The sequence below is a fragment of the Pipistrellus kuhlii genome, unplaced genomic scaffold (genome assembly GCF_014108245.1).
Source record: "Pipistrellus kuhlii isolate mPipKuh1 unplaced genomic scaffold, mPipKuh1.p scaffold_m20_p_1, whole genome shotgun sequence".
NCBI lineage: Eukaryota > Metazoa > Chordata > Mammalia > Chiroptera > Vespertilionidae > Pipistrellus > Pipistrellus kuhlii.
In genome coordinates, this window is record NW_023425404.1 from 138,151,796 (window position 1) to 138,170,297 (window position 18,502).

General features: G+C 37.8%; 1 protein-coding gene across 1 annotated transcript in view; it reads left to right on the forward strand.

Annotated features, from left to right (window-relative positions):
- The window catches only part of STPG2 (sperm tail PG-rich repeat containing 2), a 144,850-nt gene extending 128,102 nt beyond the window's left edge, over window positions 1–16,748 (forward strand). The window contains exon 8 of the mRNA XM_036443056.2: window positions 16,581–16,748. Coding sequence (XP_036298949.1) covers window positions 16,581–16,748 — 168 coding nt within the window. The remainder of the gene's footprint in view (window positions 1–16,580) is intronic.
- Window positions 16,749–18,502: the final 1,754 nt, after the last annotated feature.

The following is an 18,502-nucleotide window of genomic DNA, read 5'->3' on the forward strand; positions in this document are numbered from 1 at the left end:
ACGTCTTGCTAATGAAAAGAAAATAGGATTCTACCGTGTCTCCTATCTACCTACTCCAGGACTTCTGTGAGGATCAAATGAGATGAGGCATGGGAAAGCACTTCACAAATATTTGGTTAAACTGTAAAATGTTTGCACCTGGCTATAAATCACGTAGGATTCCTGGGCTGAAGAAACTCCCAAGGATGCTAGTCGCTGGGAAGAAGAAGCCGGGCTTTGCTATGTGATGTCATTACTGGGTGCCACAGCCACTGTTTCTGGGCTGGGCTGGGCTGTGGGCCACATTTTGCACCATGGGGATCTTGGCAGTGTTGGCTGCGATTTGGTGCCCTGTCACTCTGGGGTGGTGGTGGGGCCTGTGTCCCACTTGGGGGAAGCCAAGTGTTGGTTTGTCGGTGCCAGGTTGCCAGGTCCATATTGCCATTTATTTTTAAATGGCCTGTTGCTAGGGAGAGGAAGCCAGGTGTTGCTATGAGATGTTATCACCCGGTGCCTATGGAGTGACAGTTTTCAGGCTGGGCTGGGCTGTGGGCTGCATTTTGCACCATGGGGTCTTGACAGCGTTGAGTTGGCTGTGATTTGGTGGGCTGTCATTCCAGGGTGGTGAGGGGTCCAGTGTCCCACTTGGAGGAAGCTGAGTGTTGGTTTGTTGACACCAGGTGCATGGTGCCATTTATTTTTAAATGACCAGTGTGCATCAATGGCAGCTCCTGCATTGAGTGTTTGCCCCCTGGTGATCAGTGTGGTCATAGCTACTGGTCACATGAACAGACACTTAGCCTTTATTTATATAGATAAGTTCTTGATTAATCTCTTCTTACCCCTTTCCTTCCCCCAATACCCTCTGAAATTTATCGGTCTGTTCTATGTTTCCATGGCTCTGGTTCTATTTTATTCATTAGATTCCACATATAAGTGAGATCATGTGATATTTGTCGAAATTACTTTTGAAAGTACTACAATATAATTATTTTTAGATTATGAATGATATCTTGAGATAAGCAAATAGTCCATGGGCTTTTCCGTCATTCTAGACCAGAAAAGGCATTCTCCAAAAAGGAGTTACACAGAAACCAGGGGCGTGGAGGTCTAATATCTATCTGTGGTGGCTTCATTAGGTATCAACTTGGCTAGACTGAGTTACATTTCCCAGAATTTCTCTTCCTGGATGTTTCCAGTAAGGAGAGGCCACAAGAGGATGTGGGAGGTTTGGTGGGCAGCAGCCACTTTGTATCTCACCATGTTGCTGCTGACTCACCTCAATGGTGGGAGGTAGAAGCTAGACCCACAACTGCATTATCTTCCCTTGGATTCTCCAACTCCTGGGCCAGGTACATGTGTTCAATTCCATGATAAAGGGCCCCAGCTGTCCATACCACCAAAGTCAGAGGCAACAAGAACTGACACAGGCCCTGACTGGTTTGGCTCAGTGGATAGAGCATTGGTTTACGGACTGAAGGGTCCCAGGTTCGATTCCGGTCAAGGGCATGTGCCTTGGTTGTAGGCACATTCCCAGTGGGGGGTTTGCAAGAGGCAGCTGATCGATGTTTCTCTCTCATTGATGTTTCTAACTATCTCTCTCCCTCTCTGTAAAAAATCAGTAATTTTTTAATTTTTTTAAAAACTGACACAGGTTTCAGTCTATCTTATGGAACTAGCTCATGCTTATGGATTCTCCTCTCACAATACTTCCATGTTTCCTTCACACACATAAACACACACACGAAAAATTCACTCAGAGAAGCAGAACTTCTGTATGTACATGTGTGCATACACATGTATATGTATGTATATATGTGAATATATGTACAGCCTGTGGCTCTGCTTCTCTGACATCTGTCTATGTCACACTGTTGAGGCTTGGCTTAGACTTGTTACTGTTTTTGTTGTTGAAATCCATTCCTCATTTAATTGCGGGTGATCTGGACTAGTGAAAGTGCCCCTGTAGTGGTTTCCAGCACCTCCCCTGAGTCATTAGTTTAAAAGAGCTGCAGTTGTGAAATTCGGGGAGCTCTCCAAGGCTCTTTCATTACCTTCTCTACCATCCTCTTCTCTATTAGTGTCTGTCTGTTGACCAGTCTACTTAATATCTACAGAAAGGAGATTATGCTTAGGAGAATGCCTAAAGAAACAGCAGCTTCATTTATTCCACTGTGGCCCATCCTAGGATGATACAGGCTGAGAAGTGGCCATGGGCTTGCGCCCAGTCAGTCCTGATGCTGGTTCTAGTCCTGATGGGGGATGGGCACGCAGGGGATGTGTCTGCAGGGGAGGCTTATGCTGTCACAGCTGTGCTTGTCAGCCATCAGCCGTGAGCCCAGCGTCTGACACCCGTTGGTCAGCTGAGCAGTGCCCCTGCTGTGGGAGTGCACTGACCACAGTTTTATATATATTTATATGTGTGTGTGTGTGTGTGTGTATGTGTGTGTGTGTGTGTGATTTACACATGTCCCTTTAGAGAAGAAAATTCATAATACAATTTTTTCAGTGGTCAGTTCTGAGAACTTGCTCTAAAATGTGAAAATCAAATTATGCTCAGTATAAAAAGATTTTTAAAAGGCAGTGCTCAGTGTTAGCAAGGGTAGAGGAAATAGATAGACTATTTGGATAAAACCTTTCTGAAACAACTTGGTAAATTCAACCAAAGGTTAAAATGCACATATCCCTTGCCGTAACAATTAAAATTTTTAGGAATTTATATTATTGACATTTGCACAGAAGCTTATAAAATATACATGTGTCTTCATTTACTGTGTAATTGTTTTTAACAATGCAAAAGTGGAAATAAGCCAAATGCTCATGGTTAAAGACTGGTTTCAGTAACAGTAGCATAATATAGGATTTATCTTGTCAGGCAGGACTGTGCAGGTTGGTAGGAGAGGGACTTCCTTTTTCTGTTTTCTGTTTTAAATGTTTACAATGAGAATATTATTTAAAATGCATGAGTGTAGTGTTAGGAAGGAAAATAGAGCAATAACTGTTTGCATCAAATATGATCTATACTGGCCTGGTAGTGCATGTGGTATTGGTCCTGGGTGTTTCAGCCAGGAACAGGCAGTGGAGGCAGGATGCAGTGTCTCCCCTCTTTCAGAGCTACTTGATATTATCTATTTCAGGTAAACAGATTGTTTTATGCCAGCTTTCCATTTCTATTTAGGACTTTATGATTTAAGTTATCGCATATTCTTCTCCACTTATGAGTTGTTGGCTTTTGTTGTTCATTTATTTTATATGTATTTTTTACTTTTTATATTTGTCCTGAATACTCTCACAGATTTTGAGTGGCTTTATGAGATATATGAAAGAAATGCTTTCTAACCTGAAAGCATGGACATTTCTTTTTTCTCTTACACTTGTCTTCTTTTTCACATGCTTCTGTGCATGCTTCATTGACTTTGCCTTTTATTATACTGGCATTAATATGGAGTATAGATTTTAAAAATCAGAAATTTAGTTGTCTGAAGGTAGTTATATCTTTAAGGTATTGAAAGTGTGTTTTATAAAACCAGAACTTGGGTCTAGAAAAATTACGTCTCCTTTTATATACTGAAATGTAGATTCCAAGTAACTATAGCAGAGGCATTTTAAATTGTTCAATAAATAATACTTTTAAAAAGAATTGATTCATCCTCCTGAAATACATAGAAAAGCATTAAAATAATTTTTTTAGCATGACATGTCTTCCATAATGTTAATAAATGATAGAGGACTTCCTGCTGTTTTATTTTTCATGTCTAATAAAGATATTAATTAAATTATGTTTGTTTCATAATCAAGTTACAATTCCATGTCAGTCTTTGTGCATTTAATCATTTGAAACAGATATAGTGATATTTTTCTAATGCTTATTCTAAAATTAATTTATTTCTGACATTGAGGAATATAATACTTTCAAACAGTACTTTTAGTAGCTGTTTTTGGAAAATCAAATGCCACCCACATATCTGAGCTATTAATAATGAGGTATGGCCTTAGTCGGTTTGTCTCAGTGGATAGAGCATCAGCCTGCAGACTGAAGGGTCTAGAGTTTGATTTTGGTCAGGGGCACATGCCTGGGTTGTGAGCTCGATCCCTGGTAATGGGTATGCAGGAGGCAGCCAGTCAGTGATTCTCTCTCATCACTGGTGTTTCTATCTCTCTTTCCTTCTTCCTTTCTTCTGAGATCAATAAAAATATATATTTAAAAATAATAATGAAGTATGATAATAGCTAACATTTAAGTAGCTCTCATCTGTGTGCCTGGCACTCTGTGTTGCACCTATATGAACTCATTTAATCTTTTCAATAACAATAGGAGGTGGGAGCTATTACTATTCTATGCATATTGCCACTGAGACTATTGAGGCATAAAATATACGCAGGGCATATGGTTAGCAAAACTTCTGAGCCAGAGCCAGAACCTAGGTTACACAGCTTCAGTGTCTTTATCACAGTTGGACACCAATGCCAGTGCTTAGTAAAAACTTGGTACATTTTTATTGTTCAGCTGACAGACCAATGCTAAAATAGTGTTGCACTTGAAAACATAATCTTTTAAATAGTATTTTATTTATCATACTGAAAGGAACAGTATAGCAATTCTTCATAGGAAGAGAAAGAAAGAAGTAAGGATATTAACATTTTTATTTTAGATGATCATTATCTTTATTCTTCAGGGAGGTAAAAATATGTCAGATGTTTTTAGATGGCTATAACCTTTAGCCATATAAAAATAATTATAGCACATTGAAGTTCTTTCATCTAGTGTTTTATTCTGCTTCTTTATCTATTCCAGCGATTTTCAATGTGTGTTCTGTGGCAGGCGCACTGATGTGCCACAAGAATTTTTTAAAATATGCAATATGCAATAATTGGCTATTCAGTTAGGAACACTGGCCTCTTTTCCCTTAGATTTTAAAATAAAAAATGATCTTCCAAAATTTTAATGTATTTTTGGTGCACAGAATTTTAGTAGTTTGTGTGTGCCAAGAGATGAAAAAGGTTGAAAATCCAATGATCTATTTAACGAACAAGTATTTAGTGTCACTAAAAATGTGCTATTAAACTTTACATTAAATATACACTAACTTGAATAATTCTTTAGTGTTGCATAAGCATTATAAATCTGGAAGAAGACGGCAGACTTAAAATATATTTTATTCAGCAGAAAATATATAGAAACATTAGGGAAGAATAATTAGGTTTCCTACATTTCAAATGTATAATTTGCCCTTTGCTTTTGAGGTCTATAATCTACTGTATGTGTCATAAATGGAAAAGAGTTATTTGCCTGAGTGGTTAACATTACCAGAACCTCCTGTCTCTGTCTACACAATGTTCATTTCCTCCTGTTCCACACCTTCTTTGTCTTAATCACCTTGCTTTCTCTCTCCTCCTTTTATCATCTTCATAGTCTATTCTTTCTTGTCATCACTTCTGTTCTCTCTGTCTAGGTATAATCATAACCATTTTAGGTAATAAGGATGCTAATATATTTATAGCTTACAGAAAATAAGCCTGGACCGTTCTACCCACACTTAGCTTATTATCAATGAGGCATCTTCCAAATATAAATAGTTCTATGACTTGCCTCACTGACAATCTCACAGGAACATAAGAAAAGAGAAAGATACCTCTCCTGTACAGTGACCCATTAAATATTTCTGAACATGACCTTCAGCATAGATCATAGTGGGAATGTGTTGGATGAGTAGGTGAGATCCTTGAGACTAATATAAAGCTATGGATATGACTCAGTAATTTTGATTTCAAGTTCTGTGGTATTTCAGTATCACTACCTTGAAATGATCCCTCTTTTTATGCAAGGGATAATTCTTGCCTTACTGAACTTAAGTAGGTGAAATTAAGGGTCATTTGATTTCAAAGTTTGAACATAAATTGATTTGAGTATTCCTTGTAGATATTTCTCTAGAATTAATGAATAATTTTCACAATGCTATGACTCAAAGTCACAGATCTCTCACAAATCACATTCAAAATTTACCTCTTCTAAATCTTCTAAGTTTATCAAGATGATTGTAGTGTGTTATTTAAATGTCCAATTGGCTCTGGGAGCAATTATATATACAATATATATATTCATATATACATATATATATATATATATATGAATAACTTACATTAACTTTCTTCTTTTTCACATTAAACTTAGAAAAGAATTAACTTTTGGATTTGTATTGAGTTGGTAAAACTGAAGAAATTATCTTATGTCAATTAGAGTTATTATAACTGGCAATAATCTATGCTTTTTTTCTGCTTCAGTAGCATAAGCATTTACAGGAAGAGAAAGGTTATGTAGGCCATTTCTGTTCACGTGTTTTACTTTAATCTGCTGAGCTATACATTTTTTTTCCTGTAAAACCAATGTCAGAGTAGGTCATGGAGAGCCCAAGCATCAAATTTAAAGTCACCTTTTTGATAGCAAAGAGAAAGAAGTGCATCTCACATAAAATATTAACCAAACTGAACTTCTTGGAGACCCATGGTAATGATTTTGTGAAAATTAGTCCTTGATCACTTTGTGTGGATATACCCATTCTTATACATTATTGCTGAGATTACAAATGATAATTCTCTTTATTAGAAACAGGAACATTTTTTAGGGAAGTCTTTTACACAACACACATTTTATATAGAAAAAAATGCTTATATGTGAGAAAAATTTAAGCACCATTGGGGTTGAAAATATTTTCAAGACATAGTGTGAGCCTTAATATTATGGAGAAACTCAGTGAAAAGGCTAAACAAAGCAGGAAATATTTAAGGTAGACAGATAATGATAGATTCATTTACTCCTTTGTTAACTCATAGATCCACTTTATGATTAAAAAGAATTCATTGATCACTCCCTGCATGCAAGGCACTTGCCTTCTCTGAATATACAATAATGAACAAAATATTGTAGATGATTTCTGAACCCTCAAGGATTTACATTCCTCTGGGGATGGATGATATTAATTAAATAATTAGAGGCTTGTTTAATTGCAAGTGTAACAACTTTTTGTAAAGTTAAAAGCAGTGTATTCTGAAACCATATGGCAGGAGACCTGCCAGAACTAAATGAATTCAGGGAAGATTTGAGACCCAAAGTATGAGCAAGAATTAAACAATGAAGCCAATAAACCATAGGTCAAAATAGCTTTTAATGGAGATTTTTAAAGTCATGGGTAGTATTATAGAACTGAGTTAGGTTTTTCTAGAACTGAGTTAGGTTTTTTTTTTCTCCAATAGTTTTAGTGCCCTCAAAAACAGAGAACTATGAGTGAGATTACTACTTGCCTACCCTATATGTATTCTCCTTTTCTCCCTTTCTAGCAGAACCCAGTTTTATTTAGGAAAACAACATTCCCAGGTAAATCAACTGCTTTTTCGAGGTTCCCTTATCGGAATAAGGTGGTTATTTGACAGAGTCTTAATGAATGCAAAGAGAACAAAACTTATCAGATTGGACTTCTAGGAAAGTTCCTCAGAGAAGGCTGTTTTAACTGTTAAGCACAATTTTTACCTTTGACCTTGCTCTTCGTTTCTGAAATGTTCAATATCTTGAGAACATAAGGATAGGGTCATTATCTAAGTCTGGTGCAACAGAAAGCAGGAAAGAGCCTAGATCCTAGTGTTATGTGGAGCCCCTGCACTCCTGGGTTGCTACCATTAATTTTCTTTAATTTGTGAGTATAAAAGGAAATTTAACCTGCAAATATGTTGGGTAAATAGAGTCTTATCTGAGGAAACACTGCTTCTCAGATAACTTTTTTCTTTCTTCCTGCTTTTGTGTTGACAAAGTAAGAAATAAATGTTCAAATAAATATGGTATGTTTGCTTAATGTGCTAGTCACATGTTTATGTGTTTATGTAAACAATGAGTAAAGAAGAATTAAAAAGTGAAGGATGTCTCTTCTAGCTAGGATGATAAAAAATGCTTCCTGGAGCCACTTCAGTCCACCTGGCATGTAAGTGGTTCCAACTTCTCTGCAAGTTGGCAGCCGCTAGCCCTAGTGGCCCAGGCTGGGAGGCTCATTCTGGAGGCCCACGTGGTAATGGGCTCTGCAATACGTCGATGGATGCAGGCTGAGCTTGGTTGGAAGCAGAGGTCTGCTGTGGATCTAAGAAATACCACATGGAGTAATGTTGATTCCAATTTGGCCAGAGGATACTGGAGAAGATGAGGTGATCTAAAGAAAAAGGTTTAGAAACTCAAGTGCAAGGAGTCACAGAACATACTAAAGTTCAAGTAAAAATAACCACCTGGGACTTGGAACTGCAACCAATAATGAAGACAACTGCTTTACCCATTAGGATTGTTGTAATCAGCTTCTGCCTAAACTGAACACTTGCCATGGACTGGAAACAGCAGTCTCCTCCTCAGACAACAAGGAAAATAAATCTTTCAGTCTTGAAGAAAAGTCCAAAGTCTTCAGAAATTGTTTTCATTAAATGAATGTCACAAAAGGGAAGGATCTATCACCTCGGAGCAAAACAGATCTTGGCTGCATTTTGGGGAAAAGACAGAGTAAGAAGACTCCTGGGGGTGCTTTCATCCTGCCACTCCAGATGCCTTCCCTATCCAGGAGCCTTTGCAAAGCAGACAGCAGAGCTAAAGAACCTGGCCTGGTCATGGTTTCAGGGCCTGACCTTCCAGACACCCAAATTGGAAAGGAAAAGGGGAAAGAAAAGAAAGAGGCAAAATACCCAACCCAAGAGAAAGAAAATGAGAGACCAGGTTGAGCAGCAGCTCGGAAACTCTCACTGGGACAAGAATTCTTCTGCTTCTGCTGAGGATGGAGAGGATTGCATGTAGCCCTTGATGACCAGGACTTACCACCAAAACCCTCAAAAAGGTAGAGGAAAGGAAAAGCTACAAAAGCAATAGATGCTATGTTAGATGAAACACCAGTGGAAACAAAAGGAGAAAAAGAAGAAAGGCTTTCAATAAATTTTGTTGAGCCAGGGCCTTTTAACCTCTCAGACACAACGGTATTGCCAAGTGAACTCCGTTGGCCTCAAATAAGAGCAAAGTTCACCAAAAAGAGTTTGTGCACATCTTTTATCATGCTAATGGATCACTGAGTCTTATTCAATTGTGACATTTTCTCCCAAATCGTATTCCCAGAAGAACTTTTAACACATAAGTGCCTAGTCAATCCCCAGCGACTGACACTATACTTTCCATCGGAAGACAAAACAGGCTGGGTGCTTAACATGTTAAATATCTATTTATATAAAAGCCTAAGTGACCAGTCGACCATTTGATCAATTGGTAGCTATTATGTGCACTGGCCACCAGGGTTAGCTTGCTGCTGGGGTCCAGCTGATTGGGACTGGGTGAGATGTGCCAAACACCCCCTGGAGCCCTCCTGCAGTCCCTTCTCAGTTGGCCAACCTCCTGTGGTCCCTCCCCAACTGGTTGGCCTTGATCAGCCCCATTGGGATTGGGCCAGATATGCTCTGGAGCCTTCCCCGGGTCCCAGTCATGAACTGGTGGGGACCTGGATTGTGAAATGGTGCAGGCTAGGCTGAGGGACCCCACCAATGCATGAATTTGTGCACCGGGCCTCTAGTCTCTCTATTTAAGAGCCCAGGGGTTTAGCCGACCATCTGGCCTGTAGCTATGACACGCACTGTCCATCAGTGGGCAGATGCTCAACACAGAAGTTGCCATGACACGCACTGATCATTCTATCTAATAAAGAGGGAATATGCTAATTGATCCTCATACCATTGCAAAGATGGCGGCACCCACAGCCAATAAAGAGGGACTATGATAATTGACTTCCTTGCTCTCAAAGATGGTGGTGCCTACAGCCACAAGGTGACGGCGCCCAGTCCCCTCAGCCCTGACAGTGCAGCAGGTGGGGCTGGCCACTCCACGTGCCTACCTCTGGAGTCCCCAATTCCCTTAGCCCCCCAGCTGCCCAGGGACAGTCCAAGCTGCAGGCAAGTCTCAGATGGTGGCTGCCCAGCCACCCAGGGCTACCTGAGGCTCAGGTAACCAGGGTTGGCCAAGGCTTACACTGCTGTTAGTGGCAGCAGCAGAGGTGTGATGGAGCATCACCTTCCCCTGATTGCCGGGTTGCCTCATGCCCCTGAGGGTTCCCAGACTGTGAGAGGGGGCAGGCTGGACTGAGGGACTTCTTCTCCAGTGCATGACTTTTCATGCACTAGGCCTGTAGTTTAAAAATAAATGGCACCATGGACCTGCCACTGACAAACCAATTCTTGGCTTCCCCCAAATGGGATATGGGCCCTGCCACCACCCTGGAGCAACACCCCACCAAATCTCAGTGAATGTTGCCAAGACCACATGACGCAAAATGCAGCCCACAGCCTATCACAGCCTGGAAATGGTCACTGTGGGTGCTGGATAATGATGTCACATAGCAATGCCCGGCTTTCTATCCCTAGCAACTAGCCTCCTTGGAGTTTCTTCAGCCCAGGAACCTGACTTGCTTTATAGCCAGGTGCAAACATTTTACAGGTTTTACATGCTTCATCTCATTTGATGCTTATAGAAGTCATGGAGTAGTAAGATAGAAGACTAGGTAGAATCCTATTTTCTTTTCATTAGCTGGAAAATGGAGATTTATAAAGTTTAGAACCTTGATCCAACTGAAACGAAGAAAGAAATGGAGGACTTTGAAAATGACTTCAGGTTTTCTTACTGTGCAGTATATAGTCAAATACTGCTGCAGTTCAATATTTTACCCTTATTCTCCCTGTGTGATCTACAATAATAATCTGCTTTGTGTTGATAGTCACTGCTGTGTTGCTAACAATTATCTGAAAGAGAAGTTGGGGTACTTCACTGGGCTGGAAAAAGTTTAGCTAAATCAGAAAGCAGGTCTAATTAAGCAAGTTTATATATATATAAAAGGCTAAGTTGACTCATGCATGTGCAATACATATAAAAGTCTCTTTGGCAGCAATTGCACGTGTGTGTTCTGATCTGTCATTGTTGACTGTGAATTTGGTTGACACTTCTATTATAGAGAAAGGTCGAATAGTGATATTAAAATATTTCTTCTAATTTCCTTTCAATGTGCATGAATCCATGCACTGGGACACTAGTGTGTGTGTGTGTGTGTGTGTGTGTGTGTGTGTGTGTGTGACACACTGAGTGGCCAGATTATTATAATTATATATATATATATATATATATATATATAAGGCCTGGTGCATGAATTCATGCATGGGTGGGGTCTGGTCAGCCTGACAAGGGGGAGGGACATGGGCAGTTTGCTGGCCTGCCTGTTGGTCGAACTGGTTGAGGGGACAATTTTAATATTAGCCTTTTATTATATAGGATACACTGAATGGCCAGATTATTATGTGTTGAGAGATAATAACAATCTAGCTACTCAGTGTTTGTGTGTACACACACACACACACACACACACACACACAAACATAAAATCTAATAAAGACAGAATATGCAAATTGATCCTCACACCATCACAAAGATGGCCATGCCTATAGCCACAAGATGGCGGTGCCCAGTCCCCTCAGCCTGGGACCTGGAGTTCCTGATCCTTTCAACTCCTCTTGTGGGTCCAGCCATGCTGCTTGCCCACTGCTGGAGTCCCTAGTCCTTTCAGCCCTGCCAGGGGGGTTGCAGTCATTTGAGTTTCTGTGGCCCCTGGACCATGCTCAGCCACTGAGCCATGCCAGCTGGGCCCAGAAGAAATTTTTAATGGTCCAAATCATAGCTCTCATAAACAAATTTTTTTTATACTCAGAAAAAAATAAAGATGCTTCATAGAAGAGGTTTCACTTGAACTAGGTTTTACAATTGTGTATTTACCTTCTATTTTTCATAGGCACTTGGGAGCTAATGAACATTTCTAGCAGATTCCTGTTATGTTTTAGTATAATAACTTATTTGCTATTGAGATTCCAATGGTTTAAGACTTGATGAGCTGAACATTAGGAGGCAGTTAGTCCAGTTGTCAAGTAGTATGTTAGAGCTCATGCAGGATATTTTTGGTAAATAGTATTTTAGAAACAATACTAGTTTGTGTGTGTGTGTGTGTGTGTGTGTGTGTGTGATAAATAGTATTTTAGAGTCCATTCCAAGATTTTTTTTTTTTTTTTGGTAGTAAAGACAGGGTTAAGGTGAGAGTGGGAACAAACGATAATTAATGATTCTTAGATATGATAGGGAAAGGTAAAGAAAAGTAAAAGCCAGCTTTCTATTTTTAGGCGTGGCTAAATAAGGAATTACTGTAGGCAAGTGAGAGGAATAGGTGGTTGGGTAATGGGGGAAGGGAAATAATGAGTTTTATTTTAAAGCTATGTGAGGATAATGAAGTGGAATGTCCAGCAAAAACTGGAAATTTGTGATTTAAGCCTGAATTTTATAATGTTATATTGGAGAAACTAGTTGAAATCAATGGTTTTATTGCTTACATGATTTTATCCATCAGCACTTTTTTGCTATTCTTTATTGAGCATTAAGGTATCATGATTAGCTGAAAATTCTAGTTCTGTTAATAAAACAGCCTTAGGATAAAGGACCTTTTTCACTATGCCAGGAAGATATGGAAAATAAAATCAATATTTTTCTTTTTGCCTATCACAGTTAACATTGTCATATCTGTAATAAATTATTTTTTTTCTTAAATAACACCTACTCTTTCCTAAGTCATATAATTAAAGAGGCATATTTTTAGAACAATTAAGATTGAGAATGCTAAAAAATAGCAAAGGTAACATATTTGTAATTATAATTTGCAATTTATAAAATAAAGATAATTGAATTATTACCTGGAATACCTTTATTTTCTATAAAGCCTAAATTAAGCATATTGGATAAGCATATTGGTAAATTGATTTAATCAAAGTTTTTTTCATATTCAGGCAAAATTTCACTACATGTATGGCTTCTAAATTTTTTCACCATATATATTTGATTAAAGACTTTGATTCAAAGCTTGATTGAGAGTTTCGTTGAAATATTCTAATGTTAATTCACTGATAGGTCAAGCTTTCTTATAAAAATGCTAAATGGCTTTTTAATAATTATATATTTGGGATGTTAAAATTTTAGACTAGAATATACTTAACTATAAAATAACAGCTAGGACAAGTACCTTCAAAAGTGATTAAAATTTGTTTTAGTTTAAAAAATGTGTTTTTAATATTTTATGCTATCCAACATTATATTTACACTAGAGGCCCGGTGCATGAAATTTGTGCAATCTCTTCAATCCAGCAGTTGGACATCCTGCTCACAACTGCTTACTTGCCTGCTTGCCTGATTGCTCCTAACCACTTCTGCCTACTAGCCTGATTACTCATAACCACTTCCCTGCCAGCCTGATCAATGCCTAACTGCTCCCCTGCTGGCCTGATAATCCCAACTGCCCTCCCTTGCCAGCCTGGTCACCCCTAACTTTCCTCCCCTGCAGGCCTGGTTCTCTCCTCCCACAACTGTCCTCCCTCCCCTGAAGGCCTGATCACCCCAAACTGTCTTCCCCTGCAGGCCTGATTGTCCCCAGCTTCCCTCATCTGCAGACCTGGTCCCCCCCAACTGCCCTCCCCTGCTGGCCTGATTGCCCACAACTACCCTTCTCTGCCAGCCATCTTGTGGTGGCCATCTTGTGACCACATGGTTGTGGCCATCTTGTGCGAGGGTATGACAGTCATTTTGCAAATTACCTCTTTATTATATAGGAGATATATATATATATTGATATATATATATATATTGATATATATATATATTGATATATATATATATCAATATATCAATATATATATATATATATATATATATATATATATAAAACATTTATTATGTATTTAGAAATATAAGAAACAGAAATAGAAGAACATTTATTTTATAACTTGAAATAGTTCTGGTTGAACTGCCTAGTATTTTAACTCTCATGCAGTATATGAATTTCTGTTGGTTGGATATCCAACATACAATCGGTTGGATAGCTATTCTATCTATGTTGCTGTGGGCTAGTCCTGTGAGAATTGTCTCCTAAGTTCTGCAAGACAGAGTCTATTCTGCCTTTGTGGCTCTGCGCCCTCTTTTATGTTGCTCTTTGGAGTTTCTTTTGTTGAGGTTTCTGTTTCTCTTTCTCTTCCTCCCTGCACGTTTTATCCTTTACTAGTATTCAGCTTTATTCTTTAGCTTCCTACCCTCTTCATGTTTAAAACTTGTCAAATATCATGGGGAGGGATTTGGGATGGGAATGGGGGGATGAGGACAATTATGTAATACCATAATCAATAAAATAAAAAAATAATAAAAAAAATAAAAGTTGTCAAATATCTTGAAGAAGAGGCTTGTATTTATCACCAGTATTTTCTTTAGTGTGACTTGACTGTTAGGTATCACTAGACTATAGATTTTACTTTGTATCTCCAGCCCAGACTTCTGTCTTTTGCTTGCTCTAGTACTCAGCAAATTCTTTTTTTAAAATGTTTTCGTTGATTTTAGAGAGGTGAAGAGATAGGGATAGAGAAAGATAAACATTAATGATTAAGAAACATGGATTGGCTGCCGCCTGCATACCCTCTACTGGGGATCAAGTCCACAACCTGGGCATGCACCCTGACCAGGAATCGAACCAGCGACCTCTTGTTGTACAGGTTAATGCTCAACCACTGAGCCACCCCGGCCAAGAGCAAATTCTTAATAGTAAAGAGCAGTCTTCTTTTGGGGTCCTTTTGTCTTCAGTTTTTCATGTTAGACTATGTTACCTAAAAAATTTCATTTATATTTGCTTTAAAATATTTTTAAAAAATGGCTTGTGTGCCAGCAGCCAAATCCATCAGTCCTATCTAGGAGTGACAATGGGAGAAGGAATGGTTGGTGATACCAGCCTGGGTGTTAAGGGAAGTAGGAACAATAATAACTTCTGTTAAGAAAATTAAAATGTATAATAGAGACAATCAAGTACTTTGCCAAGCTTTCCCAAATACTAGTCTAAGTATATTGTGACTCATGATTTCTTTGTGCCTTTGTACTCTTTTCCACTTTCACATACCATAAAAGCAGCCCCCAAACATCCAAAATTCATCTTTGGAGCTAATGCTAATATTGCTTATCCTCAGCCTACCATTACTAAGTATATTGTTGATGTAGGCAAGAAGGAAACAGCTGCTGGCATTTCTTAAGTGACTTACTGATTGTAGCATTTGGCATTTGACATAGGATTTAAACCAGAAATGTGTGATTTAAGTAAAAATCTACTCTGCAGTCATGATCAGCACTCTTACTATATTTAGTAATTTTTTTTGAAGTGAATGATTGTATTGTTGGCCTATGCTTGAGGATGAGAGGGATGTGACAAACAAAAGTAAGTATCTTTTATAAAATATGGCTCCTAGATGGACTACAAAAGTATGCTTTCTCAGTAGCCGAATTTGTTTAATATTTCCCTATCAGCCCCAATACTGATAGTTTAGTCTTTTCCCCTCCCAATTAAATTAGCTTTTGTGGAATAGTAAGGTTAGCTAACTTTTATAGAATCAGGTACCACTGTAAGTATTTTACTTGTTTTAACTCACTTAATCCTCACATCAACCTTTATATCCAAGATTTGCTTTACATATTTAGGTCTATCAATGTTTGCAAGGTTATATCCTCTTGTCGGATCACTCCCTTTATCCTTAGTGTCCTTTGTCTCTTATAACAGACTTTTTTTAAAAGTCTGTTTTGTCAGATATATCTGTTGCTATCCCACCTTCTCCCAGAAATGAATTAAAAGTTAAAAACTTTGGTGTTTAAACATAATACAGATGAATATATATGTTATATATAACTTGTTATATTTTAAAATAATTTGAGTAAAATGAGTTTTAAAAAGTTATCACTGAGATACTTAGATAATGGTTTACAGAAATTAATTGTGCAACAAATTTATGATATTTTATACTTAATTTTGTTTAGAATTACTATTCTACTTATCAATATGCATGTGGTTTATGTTGATTAAAATATTAATATAACTGCAGAGAATATAAAGAGCCATAAATGATGAAAGGGGAAGTCTTTTAACTTAATTGGGTCTATTAAAAATGAAATAAGATGTCTCATTTGTAGAATAATTAAAGTGTGCTCACATAGAAAAATAAAGCAGAAATAGTTTTGCGGCTTATGAAACAATAATCATTGTTCTCATTCTTATGTGGAATTTGGTTTTCATTCTGAAGTTTATATATGAGAATTTGATCTATATTTTGAAGTCAATTTTATCTTGAGAAAAATGGGTCTATAGTAAATTTCATAGTTCTGTTTATTTTTACCTGTTTTTTTTTTACAAATAAATTTACACTTTTATTATGAAGGCACAGGTTTATGGATTTGCTTTTAAAGTTATATTTTTAATAATTAATTAAAGAAAATTTTTAATTTTTTTTACTTATACCATTGCTTAGTAATGGTATAAGTAAAAAAAATTTATGGTGTATTTTATTTTATTTTTTAAAATTAAATTTATTGGGGGTGACATTGGTTAATAAAGTCATACAAGTTTCTTGTGTATAATTCTACAATATATCATCTGTATTTGTCTTGAATATTTTCTATATAAGATACATTTATACTCATTCATTGTAATTCTTTTCAGGATATTTCATCACTAGGCAGCTGTAATATTAAAAAGTCATATGTGATGTCCCAAGTTCAACATAGATATATGCTACCTTATGGTTTTGTGCATAAAATAAAATATACCTCCTTTCATAACACAACTCCTGAGGACCTGGACAAAATAACTGATGGACCAGACAAGTAAGATTGTATTTTTAAAACTATGGGGGGAAAATCTAGGATTTCCAGATTAAAACAGACTATTGTCAACACATAATCATAGTAACTATGCCTCTTTTAATTGTGTAGGACAAAAACAAAAACAAACAAACAAACAAACCCTTTTTACTACTATTCAGGGAAAAACGTTCTGTTTTTCAAGTGTAAGATTAGTCTTGTGTCTTGTGTTTCTTAATTTTACCAAACACTATTTTGGCAATTTTCTTAAGCTAATAAAGTTATCCTCTATTGGGGAAAACACCAAAATTCTCAGAATGCTAGAGTTGTTAGAGGAGAACAGTACTTAACCATGGTTTGGAACATCATTCGTGTAATACATACACATTATGCCAGAGTCCTGGACTATTTTAATTTCTCTTAAATATCAAGAAAGCAGCTATATAAAATGGTACATTTATTTGGGGAGTTAAAATTGCAAAATATACAGCCAACATTATAACTGATGGGCAAAAACTAAAAGCATATCCCTTAAGATCATGAACAATAGGGATTTCTGCTTTTACCACTTTTACTCAACATAGTATTGGAAGTTTTAGCCATAGTAATCAGACAAGAAGAAATAAAAGACATCAAATTGGAAAGGAAGAAGTAAAATTGTCATTTTTCACAGATGACATGATGTTGTAGAAGATTCCACCATAAAACTACTTTCCTATATAATAAAAAGGTAATATGCAAACTGACCCTAATGGTGGAATGACTGGAATGACCAGTCCCTATGTGCACACTGACCACCAGGGGGCACACGCTCAATGCAGGAGCTGCCTCCTGGTGGTCAGTGCGCTCCCACCAAGGGAGCTCCATTCAAACATAAGCCGGGCTGACGCTGCAAGTGCAGCGGCGGTGGCAGGAGCCTCTCTGGCCTCCTCCACAGCACTAAGGATGTCCGACCATGGGCAGCAGGCCTAAGCCATCAGTTGGACATCCCCTGAGGGCTCCTGAACTGCAGAGGGATGTCTGATTGCCAGCTTAGGCCTGATCCCCTGGTGAGTGGGTCTAAGCCAGCAGGTGGACATCCCCCAGGGGCCCTGGATTTTGAGAGGGCACAGGCTGGGTTGAGGGACCCCTCCGAGTGCACAAATTTTCATGCACTGCACCTTTAGTATCTAATAAATGAATTTGACAAAGTTGTAGGATACAAAACTAACATTCAGAAATCAGTGACCTTTTCATACACCAATAAGAAAATAGAAAACAATCGTTTTTAAAAAAAATATATATATATATATTATTGATTTTTCTTACAGAGAGGAAGGGAAAGAGATAGAGAGCTAGAAACGTCGATGAGAGAGAAACATCAACCAGCTGCCTCTTGCACACCCCCTACCAGGGTTGTGCCCGCAACTAATGTACATGCCCTTGACCAGAATCGAACCTGGGACCTTTCAGTCCGCAGACTGATGCTCTACCGCTGAGCCAAACCGGTTTCGGCCAGAAAACAATCTTATTTACTATTGCAACAACAAGAAAATAAGGTACCTAGGAATAAATTTAACCAAGGAGGTAAAAGACCTGTAACTTGAAAAACTATAGGAAATTGAAGAAAGGAATTAAGGAAGATACAATAAGTTGAAACATATGCCATGTTCATGGATAAGAAAATTAACATAATTAAAATATTCCTATTTCCCAGAGCTAACACTAGCTTCTGAAAGAATTTGGGAGAGGGGAATATCTTTATTATTAGTTGAAAGTCAAAGACACAGTGACTGTCAAAAT